At 43.5% G+C, this 19,959-nt stretch overlaps 2 protein-coding genes across 4 annotated transcripts in view; one reads left to right on the forward strand and one right to left on the reverse strand.

Annotated features, from left to right (window-relative positions):
• On the reverse strand, positions 1-11,436 carry METTL6 (methyltransferase 6, tRNA N3-cytidine). 3 transcript variants are annotated; one of them, XM_075271301.1, is made up of 6 exons: positions 11,321-11,436; positions 7,508-7,806; positions 6,948-7,082; positions 5,318-5,488; positions 3,270-3,411; positions 1-154 (listed from the first exon to the last, which is right to left on the reverse strand). In XM_075271301.1, the coding sequence occupies exons 2-6, from the start codon at positions 7,793-7,795 to the stop codon at positions 15-17; spliced, it is 876 nt and encodes a 291-aa protein (XP_075127402.1). In that variant the 5' UTR covers positions 7,796-7,806; positions 11,321-11,436; the 3' UTR covers positions 1-14. The 3 variants fall into 3 exon arrangements, with proteins under 3 accessions (XP_075127402.1, XP_075127403.1, XP_075127401.1); XM_075271302.1 differs by lacking the exon at positions 11,321-11,436 and adding an exon at positions 11,058-11,098; XM_075271300.1 differs by lacking the exon at positions 11,321-11,436 and adding an exon at positions 11,000-11,063.
• Positions 11,341-19,959, forward strand: part of EAF1 (ELL associated factor 1) — a 20,604-nt gene continuing 11,985 nt past the window's right edge. The window contains exons 1-3 of the mRNA XM_075271303.1: positions 11,341-11,481; positions 17,376-17,470; positions 19,327-19,463. Of these exons, the coding sequence (XP_075127404.1) occupies positions 11,376-11,481; positions 17,376-17,470; positions 19,327-19,463 (338 nt within the window). The 5' untranslated portion in view covers positions 11,341-11,375. The remainder of the gene's footprint in view (positions 11,482-17,375; positions 17,471-19,326; positions 19,464-19,959) is intronic.

Genomic DNA, 19,959 nt, shown 5'->3' on the forward strand with positions numbered 1-19,959 from the left:
GTAAAAAACAGCAATCATTGAGGTTTATAAAATTTGCTCTGAACAAAAATACGAGGCACACACAGGCTTTCTTTCTTGTTCACAGTCTCTCGCAGCACGTACTCATTGGAGACTTCCTTGAACCCAGCTCTTGTGAAAAGAAGTTGCAAGTATTCTGAAAAAAAGGAAACAAAAACAATATGACTAAACACATTTATGTAACAATCTACTTCTTGTTTTTATGTTTAATATCAGATCCTTGCATAGCAGTAGTGGAAATTAAGTTCTGGTGAGACGTTTTTCTACTTAAGTCTATGGAGCGCTATGTATCAATCATAGATTCTCCAGAAAGATTGATTTTCCACAATTTGGGAAAATTTGATTTTCCCAAATTGTGTTAAAGCAGCTTTTTTTTGTTGTTGCAGATTCTGTTGAGGTTTTTTTTAAGCCGAAGCCAAGAATGGCTACAAAAGGAATGTGAAATATATAGGAAGGCCTTATACTTCTACCTTCTGCTCAATCCAGTCCTGGCTTTGGCTCAAAAAACTAACAAAATCTGCAACAAAAAAAGCTGCGTTTCCGCAATGTGGGGCTTTAGCCAGGGCCCCACAGGACGAAAATCGCGGCGTTTTGCAGTACAGGCAAAGTGGATGGGATTCAAGTGAATGCCATTCCCACTTTGCGGTAAAAACTGCGGTGCGGACATGCTACGATCTCCAAAAACGACACGGTTTTGGAAATCGCAGCATGTAAATTTTGTCTACGGAAACACCAGCAGTTTGATGAGGCTTTGCAATTCAGGTGTACACGGTTTTCTCTTCATTGTGTACAGTAGTCTATTTACCAGTGTGCCAACTATTTAGTAGTAGCAGTGCAGGGTATGTGGGGAAGCTGCCTCTACTCAGTGGACAATGTGTAGATAGACAGCATGAAGAAAAACAACAAAAAGACTGCAGAATTCTCCCAGTTAAATGTCAGGGTGCTGACAGTCTGACTCTCAGCTCTCTGACATTGATGACCTATCCGAATGATCGGGCTAGTAGTGGGCGTGATAGCTAGAGAGACAGGGAGGGGGTGTATGGGAAGGAGAGAGAGGTTAGTGTGGAAGTTACATAGCAGGAAGTTGAACCATATACACAAATGCAGAAGATACCAGGAGCTCCCAGAGATACCCAGAAATTATTCAAAACACGCTAAGGTACATGGGTGCATTTATTAACCCATTAATAGCACTAAGACTTAAAAAAAACCCATTTTTTACGCAGAAAATCCCTTTAATCTTTGTTTTTGGCTTACAGAGACAAAAAATGTTCTGTGCAGTGGCATGGCCGAAGAAATCAGATATTTTCAATGCAGGCTTCCATTCCAGAGCTGTGCTGGTCATCTCCTCCGCTGCTCTGTTAGTATAGAGAGCAGTTGCATTGGTGATGTCACACTGATGGGACCCGCTGTCAACGTGATATCATCACTGCAGCCACTCTGCAGAGCTATGCATAGAGCCGGTATCTACTAATATATGGTCACCATATAGTGATAATATTTGAATATAAGTGTAAGTGGGGGCCCACTCCGATAAGTTTGCCCCCCTCCCTTCCCAGAAACCCGAGCTAAACCTCTGCATCAAGCCGTTGTCTGACAGAGCTGTGTGCTACCCCCATCCTCCTTTACATGACACGGTTTTACTAAAACACTGAATGGGATACGGCAGTCGCATTGTCCTCCTCTGTCCTTGACAGATTTGTACTGCTAATAGTCAAAACAACATAAAAATATATTGTGTCATTTGGGTGCTAGCAGTCCTCAAAGAATATACAGGTCTAATACCGTCAGTCTATATTCATGGGCACAGCAATAATCCCACCTCTCCTGCTCCATGGAACAGTGACTGACTGACCACTGTATGCATAGCAACCTGTCAAGTAGTATCCCAAGGGACAAACGGAAGCAGGGGTATGCTCGATAAGTGTTGTGCTCATGAACAGAAAATGCAGCACCAACTTTGTATTTTATAGCAAAGTCCAATGCACACTTACTGATAGGCACAGTCCAAACTCCCCATACTCACAATCCTTCTGGTTTATTTAAGTACACCCATCAAAAACAGAAGTAACGGATTTGTGCAACAGGGCAGGTACTAATGCCCAATAATGCATTATACCTACTTCTGGAATGCCCCTTCCCTAATATAGTACCAGAGTCGTGGTGGAATATGGATATTGACACCGTTTTCAAACTTTGCACTTTTCCAGTATTGTATTAACTACTACCATTGATTATACCATTTTGATACTATGCTTTGGATAAGCATATGTGCTAACCTTTGACTTGTAACTGGACCCAATTTATGCTGTCATTAAACCCCATATCACTGGATTAAACACAGAACCTTGTACTGGATATGTGTGCAGTATTTCTACATACTGTACATCTGTAGCTATGATAATGTTGCCCTTACAAAGATGAGCAAAGCCGACAGATGTGCTTCCATATTAGATAAATGGGTAACCCAATGGCTCTTATTGTAGCAGATTCAATGAAGGATGCCTGTAATTGTACAATGTATAAGGTTTTTCTATAAAATACTTGGGGCGACGATTACACGCTGAGCATCAGTATAGACTTGATGATGCGCTGTCAACGATTTGGTGGCAGAATATACAACTTTCAGGCATTAACAGCATGACCTTCAAGATACTAGTGTCTGAGCAGCATTCCAGAAAAAGGAATATATAATAAGGGCAGGTACATGTGGAAAACTAGAGGTATATATGGCTGAATACTGGATTCGGTTACTTAATCAACAGTTTCAGCTAGGGAAACATTGTGGTAATACTGGAGTGTTTTATGTGTCAGGGTGCTTTCACACAGAGTTTACGCTCCGCTCATTGAGTCACGTATACACGTGTCAGAGTGTGAGCGCTCAAAAAAGATCCCATTCACTTCAATGGGTGCTGGCTTACGAATGCTACCCATTGAAATCAATGGGTTAAAAAGCCTCCCATTGATTTCAATGTGTAGCGCGCGTAAGCCGTCACACATTGAAGTGAATGGGATCTGTTTTGAAGCGCTCACACTCTGACACGTGTATACGTGTCTGAATGAGCGGAGCGTAACTCCATGTGAAAGCACCCTTAAAACTAGAGTGCTTTATGTGTAAGCAATTTATAAATGGTGAATGGTACTCTCATGTATGGTATACTTGGCATTCAATGTGCTATTTAGTTTTCAATGGGGTAAAAGAAAGCTAAAAAAAATTACTCTGTTGTATAAACCAAAAGTGAACAATTCACCTGTAGTGAAAAAATAAGACCGTGTTCCATCTTGCCGGACATAAAAGTTTTCTCCAAGTTTGTTTCCAGTTTTAAAGCGTAGCATAGCATGGTCATTAAGCCCATAGTCACGGAATAAAACACAGCCACCTGGCTTTATCACCTATAAAACAAAGAGGAAAACAAGTTTATATAGGCTGGAATCACACAGGCAGTTTTTAAGGCCAGTTTTAATGCAGTTATTTAAGCTAAGGCTATTACTGGAAGAAAAAAAAAAGGTAAGAAAAGTATAAAGGAAAGACTGATACCTCTGCTCTACTTTGTACCCCTGTGTTCTGGGCTCAAAAAACTGCATGTGTAATTTCAGGATAGTTACACCTACACACTCACCCACATACACACGGAGAACCTGTTGTAAAAGACAATGTCTAAAAAGTCCAATGACATACATCAGCTCACTGGCGCAGTCACCTGGAGCATTCTGGTGTTCTGCTTATCCTACTCCCTTCAGCCATTAAATATACAAAAATATACCACATATGGGTATAACCTCTGGTGTGATTAAACAGAAAACCATAGAAACCACCAGGTAACAAGATTTTAAGCAAAAGTGAAAACAATTTTTATTAAAAAATCAAATATGACAATACAACATATAACAAAAATACAAAAGGGGGAACTGAAATACCCAGTAAATCGGAGTGAAGATAGGGACTACGGTAAGTATGCACAATACAAAACAAATAAATATAAATAGCATAATGATAGGCCAGAAATAGTAGGTGTATATAAATATAAGCAGAAGATATATCACAACCGCAGCACAGAAAGGGCAGAATATAATGCTAGAATTGCAACAGCCACATACCACAGCTGCTAGTCACCTGCCAAAATAGAAAACCTAGAGGCCCATAAGAATAGAAAGGTAAAAGATTATAAAGATAATTGCATACAGACCGTATAGGCCCTAAGGCCAGATATCCCACTCCACTTCCAAACCCGACGCGCGTTTCGCCCGTTAGGGCTTTGTCAAGGGACCAGCCAAGTGGGTTGTAGCATTGCATAATGTAAAGCACACAGAGACCCTACCCTCAGATTACTAATACTTACTTTACTGAAATAATGACCGTATGTGCCAGAGAATTATGCCTTTAATATTCCCAAGTAACCGGCTGATGTAGGAGGAGGGCCTATCAGTGCGGTTTGTCACTGAACAACACTCACTATAAGAAACTCAGACTAACCAGTGTTAAACTGCACCCCATTGTGTCTAATGCTGAATGATAAATCTGTTACATCTTTACATTAGTTGCTTAGTTTCTGGAAAAAAAAATTGTTAAAATAGTTGTGCATCTTAACCCTTTCCTCTTTACTGATAAGTGCCATTCCTTTACTAATAAGCCACGCTGCCTTGACGAGCAAGACTCAGAAAGTATGAGAAAAAAATGTTGCAAAGCTTTTAGCTTTTTTGGCAGAAATTGAATTGTGCTGCATTTTCAATAGTAATTCTGCCCTATATCCACCCATGCGAAAATCCTTAACCAACTCTATACAAGTGTGAAGAGCCTTTTGTTTTGTTTTTCCTTCAAAAGATTGCTTCAACTGGCTTTGACCTACACAGAATAAGCTAAGCTGCTTGGATAAAAGAAAATGTGTTACACTGCCTACAACAATACAATTTTAGCAATAGCATTGTCTATGTTATCAAAAATAAGATGAGTGCACTTATAATAAGAGTCTACTTTATTGGTGCAATCATATTTTGTAGTGAACAGCATCCTTCACATAGGAACATCTGTGAGACTGGTTGCATCAGCTTAGTCTTAGTAATGCAAGAGGGGCATTTTCATGTGAGTGCACTCAGAAGAAATATGGGGGAGCATAGACGCAGCTACTGAATGTGTCTGTGACCGACAAATCAACACAACACTCACATAATAAAAGATGAACAAACTTTTCTTGCTGCTAGGTAAAGACAAAAAAACAGGCCCAGAGAAGAGCAATTTGTCACAATTTGTCACAGAGAAAAAACATACGTGGCATAACGCATAGCTACTCAAGCAAGTTACCTTGTAAATATTTTCTATGGCAAGGTGCATTTTGTCTGGATGGATAGCAGAGAGGACAAAGATTAATGTTGCAACATCCACACTGTCTGCAGGAATATTATCTGTCAGATCATCTTTGGTCAGATCACACTGGAAAGCTTTACAGGTCTCTGGATTGTAACATGAATTTTGCTGTGAAGAGAAATACAGAATCCACAGAATTGCAGATCAGTGGTCATTAAAATCTGCAAAGGAGAAAAACTGTACCTTCTTGCATCTCCAATATTATTCAGATTTTTTAAAACAGATTTATACATTAAAACTTCTCATTTCATGTGACACATGTGATTTCCCAGAAGCAATGTTTCGTCAAGCCCGGCTTGTGCACACAGTTTAGTCATGTACCGTATTTTCCGGACCATAAGACGCACTAAGGTTTTAGAGGAGGAAAATAGGGAAAAAAAAAATTAAGCAAAAAAAATTGGTGAAATATTTAATAACCTAATAATATAATATTTCACCAATGTAAATAGAACCGGGGGCTTTCGGACACAGGGATACCAAATGTGTATGTGTTTCAACAGTAATGTTTTTGTTTTATATGTATTCTAGGGATATGGGGGTGATTTGAACATATATACCGTATTTTTCGGACTATAAGACGCACATTTTTTCCCCCAAATTTCGGAGGAAAATGAGGGTGCGTCTTATAGTCTGAATGTGGGTTTGCAGCATGGCCGCGCTACTGCCACCGCTGGTTTTCTTCAGCGGCAGGAGTGTGACAATACTGCAGGCCCCGGCAGCTAAGACACTCCCCGGCATCCGCCGGTGTATTACAGCAGATGCCGGGGACTGTCTTAGCTGCCGGGGACTGTCTTAGCTGCCGGGGCCTGCGGATTGCCGCGCTACTGCCGCTGAAGAAAACCATGGATGGAAAGAGACACCCTGCAGTGAAGCTATGGAAGAAGAGAAAAAGGGGCGGGCCAAACGGGTGAAGGAGGTGTGGTTTTCTAAGCAAACTTGAAAACACGCCTCCTTCACCTGTCTGGCTCGTCCCTCCTTCACTGCCTCTCAGATCTTGCTCCTGCAATGAAGCCACACAGGCAGGGAAGTAGGGGCGGGCCAGACGGGTGAAGGAGGCGTGGTTTCAAGCTTGCCGAGAAAACCACGCCTCCTCCTCCCGTTTGGCCCGCCCCTCCTTCCCTGTCTGTGTGGCTTCATTGCAGGAGCCAGATCTGAGAGGCAGTGAAGGAGGGGCGGGCCAGACAGGAGAAGGAGGCGTGGTTTTCTCGGCAAGCTTGAAACCACACTTCCTTCACCTGTCTGGCCTGCCCCTACTTCTCTGCCTCTCATATCTCGCTCCTGCAATGACACGACACAGACAGGGAAGGAGGGGCGGGGCAGGCACCGTGCTGCTCTCCTTTTGATTCTCATAGACAGGACACAGACGCTGCACACGCTGCTTTCGGACTATAAGACGCACACACATTTTCCTCCCATATTGGGAGGAAAAAAAGTGCGTCTTATAGTCCGAAAAATACGGTACATGAGCCATAAAAGACTACATATGTCAGATAAGAACTGACTTCTCAACCCAATTTACAAACTTGTGGAATAACTTAAAAATGGTAACGTATAAAGCAATACAAACCTTGACAAATTGTATGGCTCTAGGAGAAAAGTCACAAGCGTATACAAAAAGATGAGGGTCATCTTCTAACAGTGGAAATAAACAGTTGCCTACACCACAGCCAGCTTCTAGCATAATCAGCCTTTGGTTGTCAAACTGAAAAGCAGAAAATGGGGTATGGTTAGTAGCTTCTTGGTTGTCCTGGAATGATAACTCATCATCTATCCATTGAATAGTCTGAACTGCCCGATGTCTAACTGCTGGGAACCCCACTTATAAAAATGGTAATCTCATGCCCCACTTGAATGGTTGTGTATGCACAATCCTCTATAGACTAAGGGTTGGTTCACACTAGTGTATGTATTCCATCTGGGGAGAGTCCATATGGAGACCCCCGGACGGAATACGATCACAATTGCAAGCGCTGTGCTGTCAAAGTGCATGAACCCCATAGACTATAATGAGGTCCATGTGCTTGTCGCGCACTGCCTGCACGAATCATTCCTAAGAAGCCCTAAGAGATTCAAAGAAATAAATAAAAAGGTGACATAACTATATGGTACTGAGAGACAAAGCCCTACCTCTCTGCATGCTTTAAGTTCCTCAAACTCCCTGGTTGTCCAATGCCTGTCCTTGAAGAAATTTGTACTATTTCTCTTGTAGAAAAGGTCCCAGTTTTTCTGTGCTTCTTTTTCTAGCTTGAGTTGCTTGAATTCAGATACCAGTATAACCTCGTTATGGACAGAAGTGTCTGGAAGTTCTAGCTTGTCAACCTTTTTCTGAAAGGGAACCTCTGAAGAGGAAAATGTCCCACAAGCAGATTCAGTATCCTTCACTGACTTCTCTTCGTCCATAGTACAGGGGTCCATGTTACTTCGTTCTAGTGGAAAGTTAACAAGAGAAATGTTCATAAGTCTTGAATAAGGAAAATGATTGTTTTTGTACCGTGTTAGCCAGTGGTTATGAAATATAAAAAAAAAAAACTTGCAAGTCTTCAGTAGGTGATACCTTTTTTAATGGCTAAGTCATAATGATGACAGAATATGATGTTTCGAAGCTTCCTCTGGCTTCTTCTTCAGATATATCTGAAGAAGAAGCCAGAGGAAGCTTCGAAACGTTATATTCTGTCATCATTATGAGTTAGCCATTAAAAAAAGGTATCACCTACTGAAGACTTGCAAGTTTTTTTTTGTTTTTTTTTTATGAGTCTTGAATAGTGAAGTTATGAAAAATAGGAAGATACAATTACTTTATAATACATTAACATTTACCCCTCTCCAAAAATTGCATTACCTTGTGTAATTTGTAACTACCGGAAGAGCCCTTTACATTAAAATGTCATAGACTATATACATATGTGCAATAATCTACAAGATTCCACAATACCACATAAAATAGCACAGCATGCCCAATGAAATCACAAACAACATGGCAGCAACCCAACAGGCTACATTATAGTCAGTGGAGTCCGTGGGGCAGTGTTGATGTCCACTATGTGACAAATACATCTCTGGTTGCATCCTGTTTTTCTGGCTGAGTACAAAAATGGAAAGCCCAATTCATAAGTCAACACAAGGCTAAGTATTCATACGTAGGAATTTAAAGGGATCCTATCATTAAAACTAAAATTTGTGTCCCCAACACGTAGGAATAGCCTTAAGAAAAGGTATTCTTCTCCTACCTTTAGATGTCTTCTCCGCGCCGCCGTTCTGTAGAAATCCCAGTTTTCGTCGGCATGCAAATGAGTTCTCTCACAGCACTGGGGGTGGGCCCCAGCGCTCAAACAGCACTGGGGGCGTCCCCAATGCTGCAAGAGAACTCTCCAGCCTTCATCTTCATTAGGAACGGGGTCTTGACGCGTCTTCTTCTGGCGGTGGCTTCAAACTTCTAGGCCTCGGGCCTAGAGCAAAGCCGCCTTCACATGCCTGCCGGCCACAAGAAAATGGCCGCTTAGAATACTGTGTAAGCGGCCATTTTATTGTGGCCAGCGGGCATGCGCAGTCGGCTGCCCGAGGCCTAGACGTTTAAAGCCACCGCCGGAAGAAGACGCAAAGAGAGCCCGTTCCTGAAGTAGATGGAGGCGGCACTGGAGAGTTCTCTCGCAGCATTGGGGACGCCCCCAGTGCTGTTTGAGCGCTGGAGCCCGCCCCCAGTGCTGCGAGAGATCTCATTTGCATACCAACGAAAACCAGGGTTTCTACGGAACGGCGGCGCGGAAAGTGAAACTGTGTGCAGACGTGCGTATCTAATCCTTCGGCATGTGGAACTGTGTGCAGACGCACGTATCTAATCCTTCAGTGGGTGGAACAGTGTGCAGAAGCGCGTATTTAATCCTCTGGTGTGTGGGACTGTGTGCAGATGCGCGTATCTAATCCTTCGGCATGTGGAACTACGTGAAGACGCACGTATCTAATCCTTCAGTGGGTGGAACTGTGTGCAGAAGCGCGTATTTAAAGAGGACCTTTCACCATTTTGCCCACAGGCAGTTCTATATACTGCCGGAAAGCTGACAGTGCGCTGAGTTCAGCGCACTGTCGGCTTTCCCGATGTGGGCCCGGTGTGAAGAGCTTACGGTCCGGTACCGTAGCTCTTCTATGGTCAGAAGGGCGTTTCTGACAGTTAGCCAGAGACGTCCTTCTTCACAGCACAGCCAATCGCGCTGTACTGTGAGAGCCGGGAGGAACGCCCCCTCCCTCTGCTCGCAGTACTCGTCCATAAACGAGCATTATCAGGGAGGGAGGGGGGCGTTCCTCCCGGCTCTCACAGCACAGCGCGATTGGCTGTGCTGTGAAGAAGGACGTCTCTGGCTAACTGTCAGAAACGCCCTTCTGACCATAGAAGAGCTACGGTACCGGACCGTAAGCTCTTCACACCGGGCACAGATCGGGAAAGCCGACAGTGCGCTGAACTCAGCGCACTGTCAGCTTTCCGGCAGTATATAGAACTGCCTGTGGGCAAAATGGTGAAAGGTCCTCTTTAATCCTCTGGTGTGTGGGACTGTGAGCAGATGCGCGTATCTAATCCTCTGGCGTGTGACACTGTGTGCTGATCTGTGTATCTAATCCTCTGATGCGTGTATCTCAGTTTGGATATCAGTGTTGGATTGTGCATGTGGAGTGACCGTGTGTATTGTAGTTGGAATATGAGTGAAAGACTTGCAGGTTTGTATTAGCTAAAGGGGGGGGCATTATGTTTGGAATGCTGTATCTCAGCAATGGTATGTCCGAGCGAGTTGGAGTCTTGTCTTAAACCTTCCCAGATACCTGAAGTATCTCTGTACCAAATTTGGGGCCTGGCAACAGCCGCTACTGGTGCATTTTTTTTTTCTTAATTGGCTGTTACCTTGGATTTTTAATTGGAGTTACTCCAGCCGGTAACGGGCCCTATTTGCCTACCGATCTTGGCAGGGGCTGGGATCGGTAAGTGATGCCGCGGGCCCCACAATCACTATTATTATACTTGGGGGTCTTTTCAGACCCCTGAGTATAATAATCGGAGACCAGGTAGAGGTAAGGGAACATAAAAAACAGTGTTACTTACCTCTTCACACTCCAGACAAGCTGTGGGCATAGTTGTGTGACATCTCTGACGTTACATGGCCGGGGCCTGCGTTCCGGGTCATGTGACGCGTGGACGTCATTGAAGATGGCAGACACCACCGAGGACTGCAGTGGCGTTGATTGGGAAGGGGCCATGTTAAAAGTTTAACACGGAGCCCCGCCATTCCTCGTTACGCCACTGTACATATGTAAGTGATGTCACCGGTTCCCTTCCTGTGACTGCTGAGGTTACTGACTGAGGAACGTGTGGAAGGACTTCCAGGACAAGGGAGTATAATTCCCTGAACTCCTACCCAAGTGCTGTAATTCATGGACAATCCCTTTAACCTTTAATACACATTGCAGGACGTTCATTTTATCTGCATAATTGCAAGCATTTCTGCCAATATATTTAATAGGGGGAAAAACACAGGTAATAGCACAGCAAAAACTCCGTGAAAAACAGTGCAGAAAAAAAGAGCCATTTTGCTGCATTTTTTTCACCGCCTCCAGAATAATCTCTGCCCTGTTTACCTGAGCACATGTAACCCAGTGAGGAATGGCTCCCCAGTGTATGCCATGTATAACTTACATTCCTTATCTCACATAGTAACACTGAATGTCATTCCTTACAGAAGGTCCTAGAGATTAGCTGTGTTCTGGAACTACACAAAGTATGGTGAGGTTTCTCCGGAATGTTATGGCTGCAGCACGCTGACACTCTGTACAGTAGGATGGACTCTATGACACGGTTCAGCGCGTCACTATCTACGTTGTTGCCTTCAGGTAGGGAACCCTGCACTCCGGACAGTCCTGCGCCTGCGCAACCAGGACAATCGAGGAAGACGCACTTACCGGTTTGTTTATGTGATAACCAACATCGCTTGCGTAACGCACTAAGCCTGAAGAAATGAACGGGACGCCACCCCCACCGCCTCTGGACCGGGAGGAACACGGCCTGAGATTAGGAGAAAGCTTCGAGAAGAGGCCGCGCTCCTCCTTCCACACTGTGCGCTGTGAGTACCGGGTAGTGACGTCACATGTCTTCTGCCAATCATTCGCTGCCTTTCCCACTGACGTCATCTTTGTTTATTGTTGACCACCAGCTATGTCATGTTGCTGATGTCATTCTGTCACTGAGGTATTGTGGCCTTTTCAGTAGGTGCCAGTAGTGTCAGGCAGAGTAATCCCCATGAAGAGGTCCTGCTCTGGGTGTAGTGTATAAAGGGATCCTATCATTTATATTCAATTTTTCCTGCCTAACACGTAGGAATAGCCTTAAGAAAGGCTAGTCGTCTCCTCCCTTTAGATGTCTTCTCCGCGCCGTTCGGTATATAATCCGGTTTTTGTCGGTATGCAAATGGTTCTCTCGCAGTACTGGGGGGTGGGCCCCAAAGCTCAAACAACACTGGGGGCGTCCCCAATGCTGCGACAGAACTCTCCAGCGCCGCCTCCATCTTCTTCAGGAACGGGTCTTCTTCCAGCGCTGGGGGTCAAACTTCTAGGGCAAAGCCGACTGCGCATGCCTGCCGACCGCAAGAAAATGACCGCTTACAATACTGTGCTAGCAGACATTTTCTTGTGAGCTGTGGGCATGCACAGTCGGCTGCCGAGGCCTAGAAGTTTGAAGCCGACCCCCGGAGGAAGACGCGAAGAAGACCCATTCCTGAAGAAGATGGAGGCGGAGCTGGAGATTTCTCTCGCAGCATTGGGGACGCCCCCAGTGCTGTTTGAGCACTGGGGCCCGCCCCCAGTACTGCAAGAGAACTCATTTGCATACCGAAGAAAATCGTGATTTCTACGAAACGGCGGCACAGAGAAGACATCTAAAGGTAGGAGAAGAATAGCCTTTCTTAAGGCGATTCCTACACGATAGGCAGAAAAAAATTAGTTTAAATGATATGATCCCTTTAAGTATAAAACAATGCTTGTAGTTGTTACTGAACAGTGCACAATGTATGAAGCAACTGGGTGCCAAGTGTAGTGCCAGTCACAATGGCCCTGTGACCTTATACCTGCCGTGAGCCAATGTCTCTATAGCTAAGAGCACACTGCATTTGATCAATATGTTTAACCCCTTCCTTCCAAAGCCATTTTTTGATGTTTGTTTGTTACCCCCGTCTTCCAAAAGTTATATATTTATTCTATTTACAGAGCTGTTTGCGGTCTCACTTTGTGTTGGACAGATCTTACTTCATAGGTGTACCATTTAATATTCTGTATGACATATTGGGAAGCTGCAGGGATATTTGGAGTGGGAGGAGTGCCTTTGCGACATTTTCTTATAGCTTTTGTTTTTATGGGGTTCCCTGTTCAGCCAAAATGACATGTTAGCTAGATTCTGCAGGCCATCACAATCATAGCAATACTAAAAGTATGGAGTCACCATATCAGAACACCCATAATATTTTTTCTATTTGTGAATACAGGGCTGTATCAGATGCCTTTTTCACGGGACAGTTTAGGGAATGTCTGACTGCCTTTTATTAAAATTTGTTACAAGGTGAAACTATGAGAAAACAGTGGATCGGCCAATTTCATTTTTTTCCCCCGCTACATTTGTAGTTTGGCTATTTTTGTACTTGGGGCTACCCAATGTGTCTGTGTGCATATAAGAACTGGCAGCCAGATGAACGTGTATATTACCATGATGATTGGGTGAGGGGGCCTGAAAAGTGGGAGGCTACCTGGAAATCCAGGTTAGTTGACTTGACTACATGTGCGTCACCACTACATTCATATGGAGCATTCAGGTCAACTTTTGTGGCGATCCCACCTCCATTTTCACCCTTGACAACACCCCCAGACTACCTGGACTGGTCCCTAAACTATCCAGGTCAACTTTGAGATGGTGCTTTGTATGCCACAACACCTTTTCTGAATGGGGTATGACAAATTTGCCAGGACTGTTGAAAATTAGGGACTTTAAAGGGGCTTTATCATCAAAATTATGCTGTATGAGCCCTAGGCACCGCTAATTTTATTTTAATGCGCAGTACGCTCGCATAGTTCTAAGGGGAACTACTACAAAAATGGCCCTGGAGCGTGCACAGTAGCGCTCCGGAGGGAGCACTACTGCGCACGCGCGGGATTTGAATGGCTGCAGCAGTCAGATAATGGCCGTCTGTGAACAAATACTAGGAGGAGGGTGGGAGCAGTTGTGCTGTATTGCCAGTAGCAATAAGAGGTGAGTACTGTTTATTTTATTAGTTTAGAACATATGCAGCTATTTTTAATTATTTTTTTAGATGTGGTTAATGCTAAATACTGTTTGTTTGTTTGGGTTTTTTTTTTATCAAATGTTTCTTACAATCCTAAACAACCCCTATAATGCTATACTACACTAGGTTGACACTGACACCAGACTGCTGTTTCAGCGGTTACACATGGACACCGGCGGACCCTATTGACTGTAATGCAGGAGCTGCGGGACTTTTCTCTCCACCAACTTTCAGCGGCCTTTGGGATGTGAACCCAGCCGTAAAACGCCCACGCTGATTCGGGGCCCTGCTTTTTTCACAGGCGAGTTGGCACCAGTGTGACATTCGTTTTTTTTTCACAATGGGGAAGTCGGGTCAGTGAAAACAGAGCCATGTTTCTGAGCTGTCAAAAAGAAAAACATACTTTTTTTCAGTGATCACGGGCATCACTCACCAGAGAATAGAGTCTAAGGGCCCCTTCACACGGAGAATGAATGGAAAAAAAGCAGCCCATTCATTTCTATTGGGAGCGCACGTTTGCCGGCTCCCATAGAAATCAATGGGATCTGTTTTAAACGCTGCTGATTCAGAACGTTTACACGTTCAGAATCAGCCAGCGTATACTCCGTGTGAAAGGGCCCTTAGAGGGGGGTTCCCATTTCAAGGATCCTATCTATACTGCTAGCTTATGTAAATTCAAGAGTTTTCCTACATGCATTGCTTTAGCAACATTGCTTCATTTGCCTGCTATGTTAGATTATCCCTCCCATTGTTTATGCAGTGTTTCCTTGGTCCCCTTCCTCTAATGTGATAACAAGTTGAAGGGATTAGTTATTGCTCTCTGGGCGGCAGAGTTTTCTTGCTTCTTTCTACAGCAATCCAAGAAGAACAAAATGGCATCTTATACATAACCTTTAATAATAAAGGATAAAAAACATGTACTATGCACCACCTGTCATGCATGTTTCGTTAGTGTACATTCAATTACACCCAACTCATCAGGGGAATAGGCATAATGTGTCACAAACACATTTTTAGCCAACTTGTGTATAATAGAGAGTAAAACCAATACACACAACTCACTACCAGTCACCACTGTTATCAGTCAATAGGAGACAGGTCAGATAAAGAGATTAAGTGAGGGGATAAACCACCGCTCCTTGTTTAAGGCATACAAAAGTACGGAATACGCTTAAGAGCTCGTTCACATCTGCGCCCGGTCTCCGTTCATGCAGGTTTACGTTTGCTGCACAAAACTGAGCGGGAGATGGAAACCTGCAGGACTCTTTTATACCCATTCATTTGAATGGGTTTGAAACATGTCCGCCGGTGAGCGTTTTCTGCTGTCTGCCGCAAAATTGTTTTTTTTTAATCGGACACAAAGTCGGACATACAGTACTCTGTGTCCAGTTTTAAAAAAACGCTTTTGCGGCGGAGAGCATAAAACGCTCACCGGCGTTCACGGCCAGACCCGATCTGACAGCTTTCATTTAGACCAGATAGACTCATGGTCCGTAATTGGAAAATCTATCTGGTCTCCACTTGTGTCACCAGTCTGTCCCAGTCCCCTTCACATACAGGAGGCTTGACTACATCAATTCCAACAGAATTGACAGAAGACACATCTCCCAAATGTACAGTACGCACATGTTGTGCCAAAGGAGTATCACGACCATTCAAATGTTCACCCACTCTCCTCCTGAATTCACGAATCATCTTACCGATATACTCAAGTCCGCAACCACAAGTGGCCCTGTATATGACCCCTTTAGTATGATAATTTATAAACGATGGGATATCAAAGGTCTTACCAGTCACCTGACTGGTAAACTTCTTACAAGTAATTATATGTGTACAAGCCACACATCCACTGCAACAAAAGCATCCCATAGGTTTAGATGGAAGCCAAGTAGAGGTAGCAGCGGGCTCAACGCAGTGAATGTTGCGGTCACGCCGGTACGTATTCTTTGGTTTTGGCCCTGCTATGGGTGCAACATCTGGATCCATCAACAAAATGGCCCAGTGCTTGTTGACAATGTAACGCGCCGACGTGGACGCACCATCAAATGTGGCAATCAATCTGATCTGATTGTCTGAGGGTACCTCAATTTTAGGGACCAACAACTGGCTGCGGTCACTTTGGAAAGCGGCTTGATTTGCTGAACGTAAAACATAGTCGGGATAACCCCTGGCCTGGAAACGTGACCTCAGGTTGTCGGCTTTTGTCTTAAACTCCTCCAGAGTAGTACAGTTACGCCTCAACCTAAGTTACAGTCCCTTAGGGATGCCCTTCTTCAGGGGCTGAGGGTGGTGACTCTCCCACCATAATTGGATTTACGAAAAATGGTGGTTTGTAAGTCACCAGCCGCAGACCTGAAGATTTTCAAATCCAAGAAAGGCAACACACTGTAATCCACTTCTGAGGTAAACCACAACCCAATGTGATTATTATTGAGTGTGGTGACAAATTAGTCCAAATCAAATCTTGACCCTTCCCAGATGACAAAGATGCAAACGATATAATGGGCCCACACGTGAACCTGCCCATCCAGTAGCAGTCCCACCCACCCGAACCTAACGAGTGCTCCCACCAGCCCAGGAACAAATTTGGGTATCAGTGCGCGCAAGGGCTCCCCATCCGCAGCCCCTGAGCTGGTGGAAGTCTCGATGGTTAAAGATAAAATAGTTTCGGGTAAGGGAGAACACAAGCAACCGCAGGACGAACCCACTGTGGGCCCGCACCCTTTTTCTCCCTTATTGTGTCATTCCTGCAGCCTAGTCTGGGCTGGTCCCTAGCCATACATTTTTGCACTCATTTGGCGCCTCTTCACATCGGACACGGTAAGACCCACTGGTTTTACTTCTAGGAGCGCCGTGTCCTGTTATATTCATACTTTGTTTTGGGAGAACTGTGAGTGTATATGTAATTTTTCTAATACCTGACCCTGGTGGGATGCACATTGTTGTTATTAATGTTTATTGTACATGTTTTTTATCCTTGATTATTAAAGGTTATGTTTTAGATGCCATTTTGTTCTTCTTGGATTGTTGTCTGATTGGCTGAACAAATAGTTCCCAGGTCATAGGGATTCATTTAGAGTGCTCTTATCTACAGCAGTGCAGGCAGGAAAATTGGTTCAGTTAATTGTAATTTGCTGATAAAGGCTCAGACAGTATTTTTTCTCTATGATAACACTGAGTTCACTGCAAGTCCATTGTCTGTGTAAGTCTTCTATTAAAGCCTGTGTGATCTAATATACATTTCCTGTGCCTATTATTTGAACTTCATTTATATTAGATTACTAGTAAGCATAATAAGTAATCTTTCATGGTAAAGGCAATGTCTATATCTTCTGAGGTACTTCGTAGTGTCCTGTTCATCAAATGCTCAAAGCCGCCTCTCCTCAGCTTGTTGAAGAATAAAGGAAGTGTGAAGAAGAGACAATAGGCAAAGCTGATGATAGAGGGAGCTGGGACAGTCCATTTAAGGATTGTGCCTGTGCTTGGTGTGTCTGATCATTAAACAGTTTTAGAGAATTGTTATTCATGTAGATCTCTAACATCATCCATGTATTGCTTTTAGTTGTACATTTCTCTGAAAGGTGTACTTGTTCAACCCACTACTCTCACCCGCTCACAACATGATGTATTGATACTCTGTGGAAGGAATTTACAACCTTTATTTATTGACACTTATTCTTTTTCTCTAGATGATTTTAAGCCAGCATCCATAGATACATCTTGTGAAGGAGAACTTCAGGTTGGGAAAGGAGATGAAGTTACGATAACTTTACCACACATCCCAGTAAGTGAAATGTTTGGATGCACAATTTATTTGCTCAAAGTATTATGTGCCAGATCAAATGAGCTGTCAGACTAGATCTCAGCTAAATATAATATTACAGGACAACTCCCATTGTAATTACTCAGCAGGGACATTTACAGACTCCCTAATGAATAATTATTTTTGCTTGCCAAGAAGCTCCATGTGTTTATTCAAGTTATTCCTCAGTAACTGAAGGCCTGATCTGCAGATGACAACACTGAATCTTCATATTCTAAGTAGATATAGCACTGAGTCATGGATTTCTGGGTAGGCAGCTATTACATTGTTATATACTGTCTTTGTGGAGGTACCAATTGTGACAATGAATGGTGGGTGCTGGCTGTATAATATTGCTGTCACCCATCAGATACTTTAGCGACACCATGATGTAATAGAATGTAATGTTTTGTTATGGGGTTAATTAGTGCAGCCCAAAAACATATATGTACACGATGGTGATTGCGCAGGCTCAGAAGCAGTGCTCATGCCAACGCAATGGGACCCTGGCTGTAATTGAGAGCAGGATAGTAATAACACTCATTGCTGCTGTTTAACACCTTGGATTCCATGGCCATTAGGAACAGTGGCATGCAAAGTGTTTGCAACTTAAATAAAAGAAAGAGACATCACGAGCAGCGCATAGCTTAATACTGTATCACAGTACTGTAACACATTAAGTCCACTACAGCAAAAACCACTGGTGTATTTCAATAATAGGTGAACTCTCACCTTTTGTTGTTGTGAGAAAAGTCATAACCACCTTGTTATAGCCGGTTGTGTAAGTTGAAGCAGATATACATATCTGCTGGATAACCACCGTCAAGGAAGACGAACTCCAAGACCTATTCCAAACTACTTGTAAATTCAAAGGAGACCAGCGCTCATCCAAACCTTAGGAAGATGATCGTTTTATTATAATCCAAAATTCAGTGCGTGACTGCTGAGGCCAATTAGTAGCCAAAGGAAAGGGATGTACCACTGGGTTTTGGGCAGTGAGATCAGTGAGGCTACAGCATCTAGCACCTCCATGAATAGGCTGTTCTCAGAGAATGGAGCAGGCAGCAGACAGCTCAGTTCTCTGTGTATTGGCTAGACCAGGGCTTTGCCGATCACCTCCCATTCATTTAAATGTTGGACCACTGCATAGAGAACAAAAAATAATTAATATTGCCATGTTAGGGAGTTGCCTTATGGGTAGTTATATATATATATATATATATATATATATATATATATATATATATATATATATATATTCTACATATTATTCTGAATACATCATAAAGAGCCTCCCGTCTGAATTTTGACTTGAAAAAACTTTTGTTGTTCTAGTACCATTGATTCTATAAATCCCTATGATATCAGCATCTATTTCTGCTCTACACCTGTGCTCTGCAATCTTTTTTGCTTGGTAAGATGATCTTCCCTGGGGATTTCTAGCCTGGCTTTGTCTTTCTTTCTGGCTTTATTTTCTTAGATTGCTTAGAGGTCATTAATGTCTTTATTCCTCCAAGGTAGAAAAGCCATTGCTAGGCGGGCAGCCGGACCTTCATTTGTTTTACCATTTACCAATAAGGGTTCATTTACACATTAGATCCTTCTCTTGAAGGGTATAAACTACATATTTACAAGTCCCAGGGAAATCTACATTTGTTAAGACTTCCCTTTCAAGCCATTAGCAGACGCTGGCTGTTTTTTCATGGCTTGGAACAGAATACAGACTGAAGTAAGTGGCACTTCACTCAGATTTATAGGGCAGGAATGTGTGATAAATGATGCGTGGATATATTTTTTTATATAATCACATCTATGGGTTTACCTGTTCTGTATTGCAGGGTTCAACACCTCCTATGACAGTATTCAAAGGAAACAAGCGACCATACCAGAAGGACTGTGTGCTGATCATCAACCATGACACTGGGGAATATGTTCTGGAGAAGCTCAGCAGCAGTATACAAGTCAAGAAAACAAGGTACAGCCAATTAGTCCTGGCGTCTCTAGGTAACAATGTTATGATTGGTGTATACCCTGACTGAAATGGACAATGAATATTACAATAATACCCCTTCTTTATTATTTTATATGCTTATTCTTGTCATGTCACTGTGACGGATCCCCACTGGTCAGTTGTGCAGAGCAACATCAGCACTTAGCAGGGGGCAAAGGGGCAAATCCAGTTTCATCCAGTGGACTCTAACCATTCTATATGCAGGGCTGGGTTCTGGTGATGGACTCCCTTCAAACAGCTATTATCAGGCTCAGCTGTTGCTGGTGGTTAGCAGCTGTGTATGGAACCAGAGATGAGCGAGTACTGTTCAGATCAGCCGATCCGAACAGCACGCTCCATAGAAATGAATGGATGCACCTGGTACTTCCGCTTTGACGTTGGCCGGCCGCTTAACCCCCCGCGTGCCGGCTACGTCCATTCATTTCTATGCGAGCGTGCTGTTCGGATTGGCTGATCCGAA

The sequence above is a fragment of the Leptodactylus fuscus genome, chromosome 4, assembly GCF_031893055.1.
Source record: "Leptodactylus fuscus isolate aLepFus1 chromosome 4, aLepFus1.hap2, whole genome shotgun sequence".
Classification (NCBI taxonomy): Eukaryota; Metazoa; Chordata; class Amphibia; order Anura; family Leptodactylidae; genus Leptodactylus; species Leptodactylus fuscus.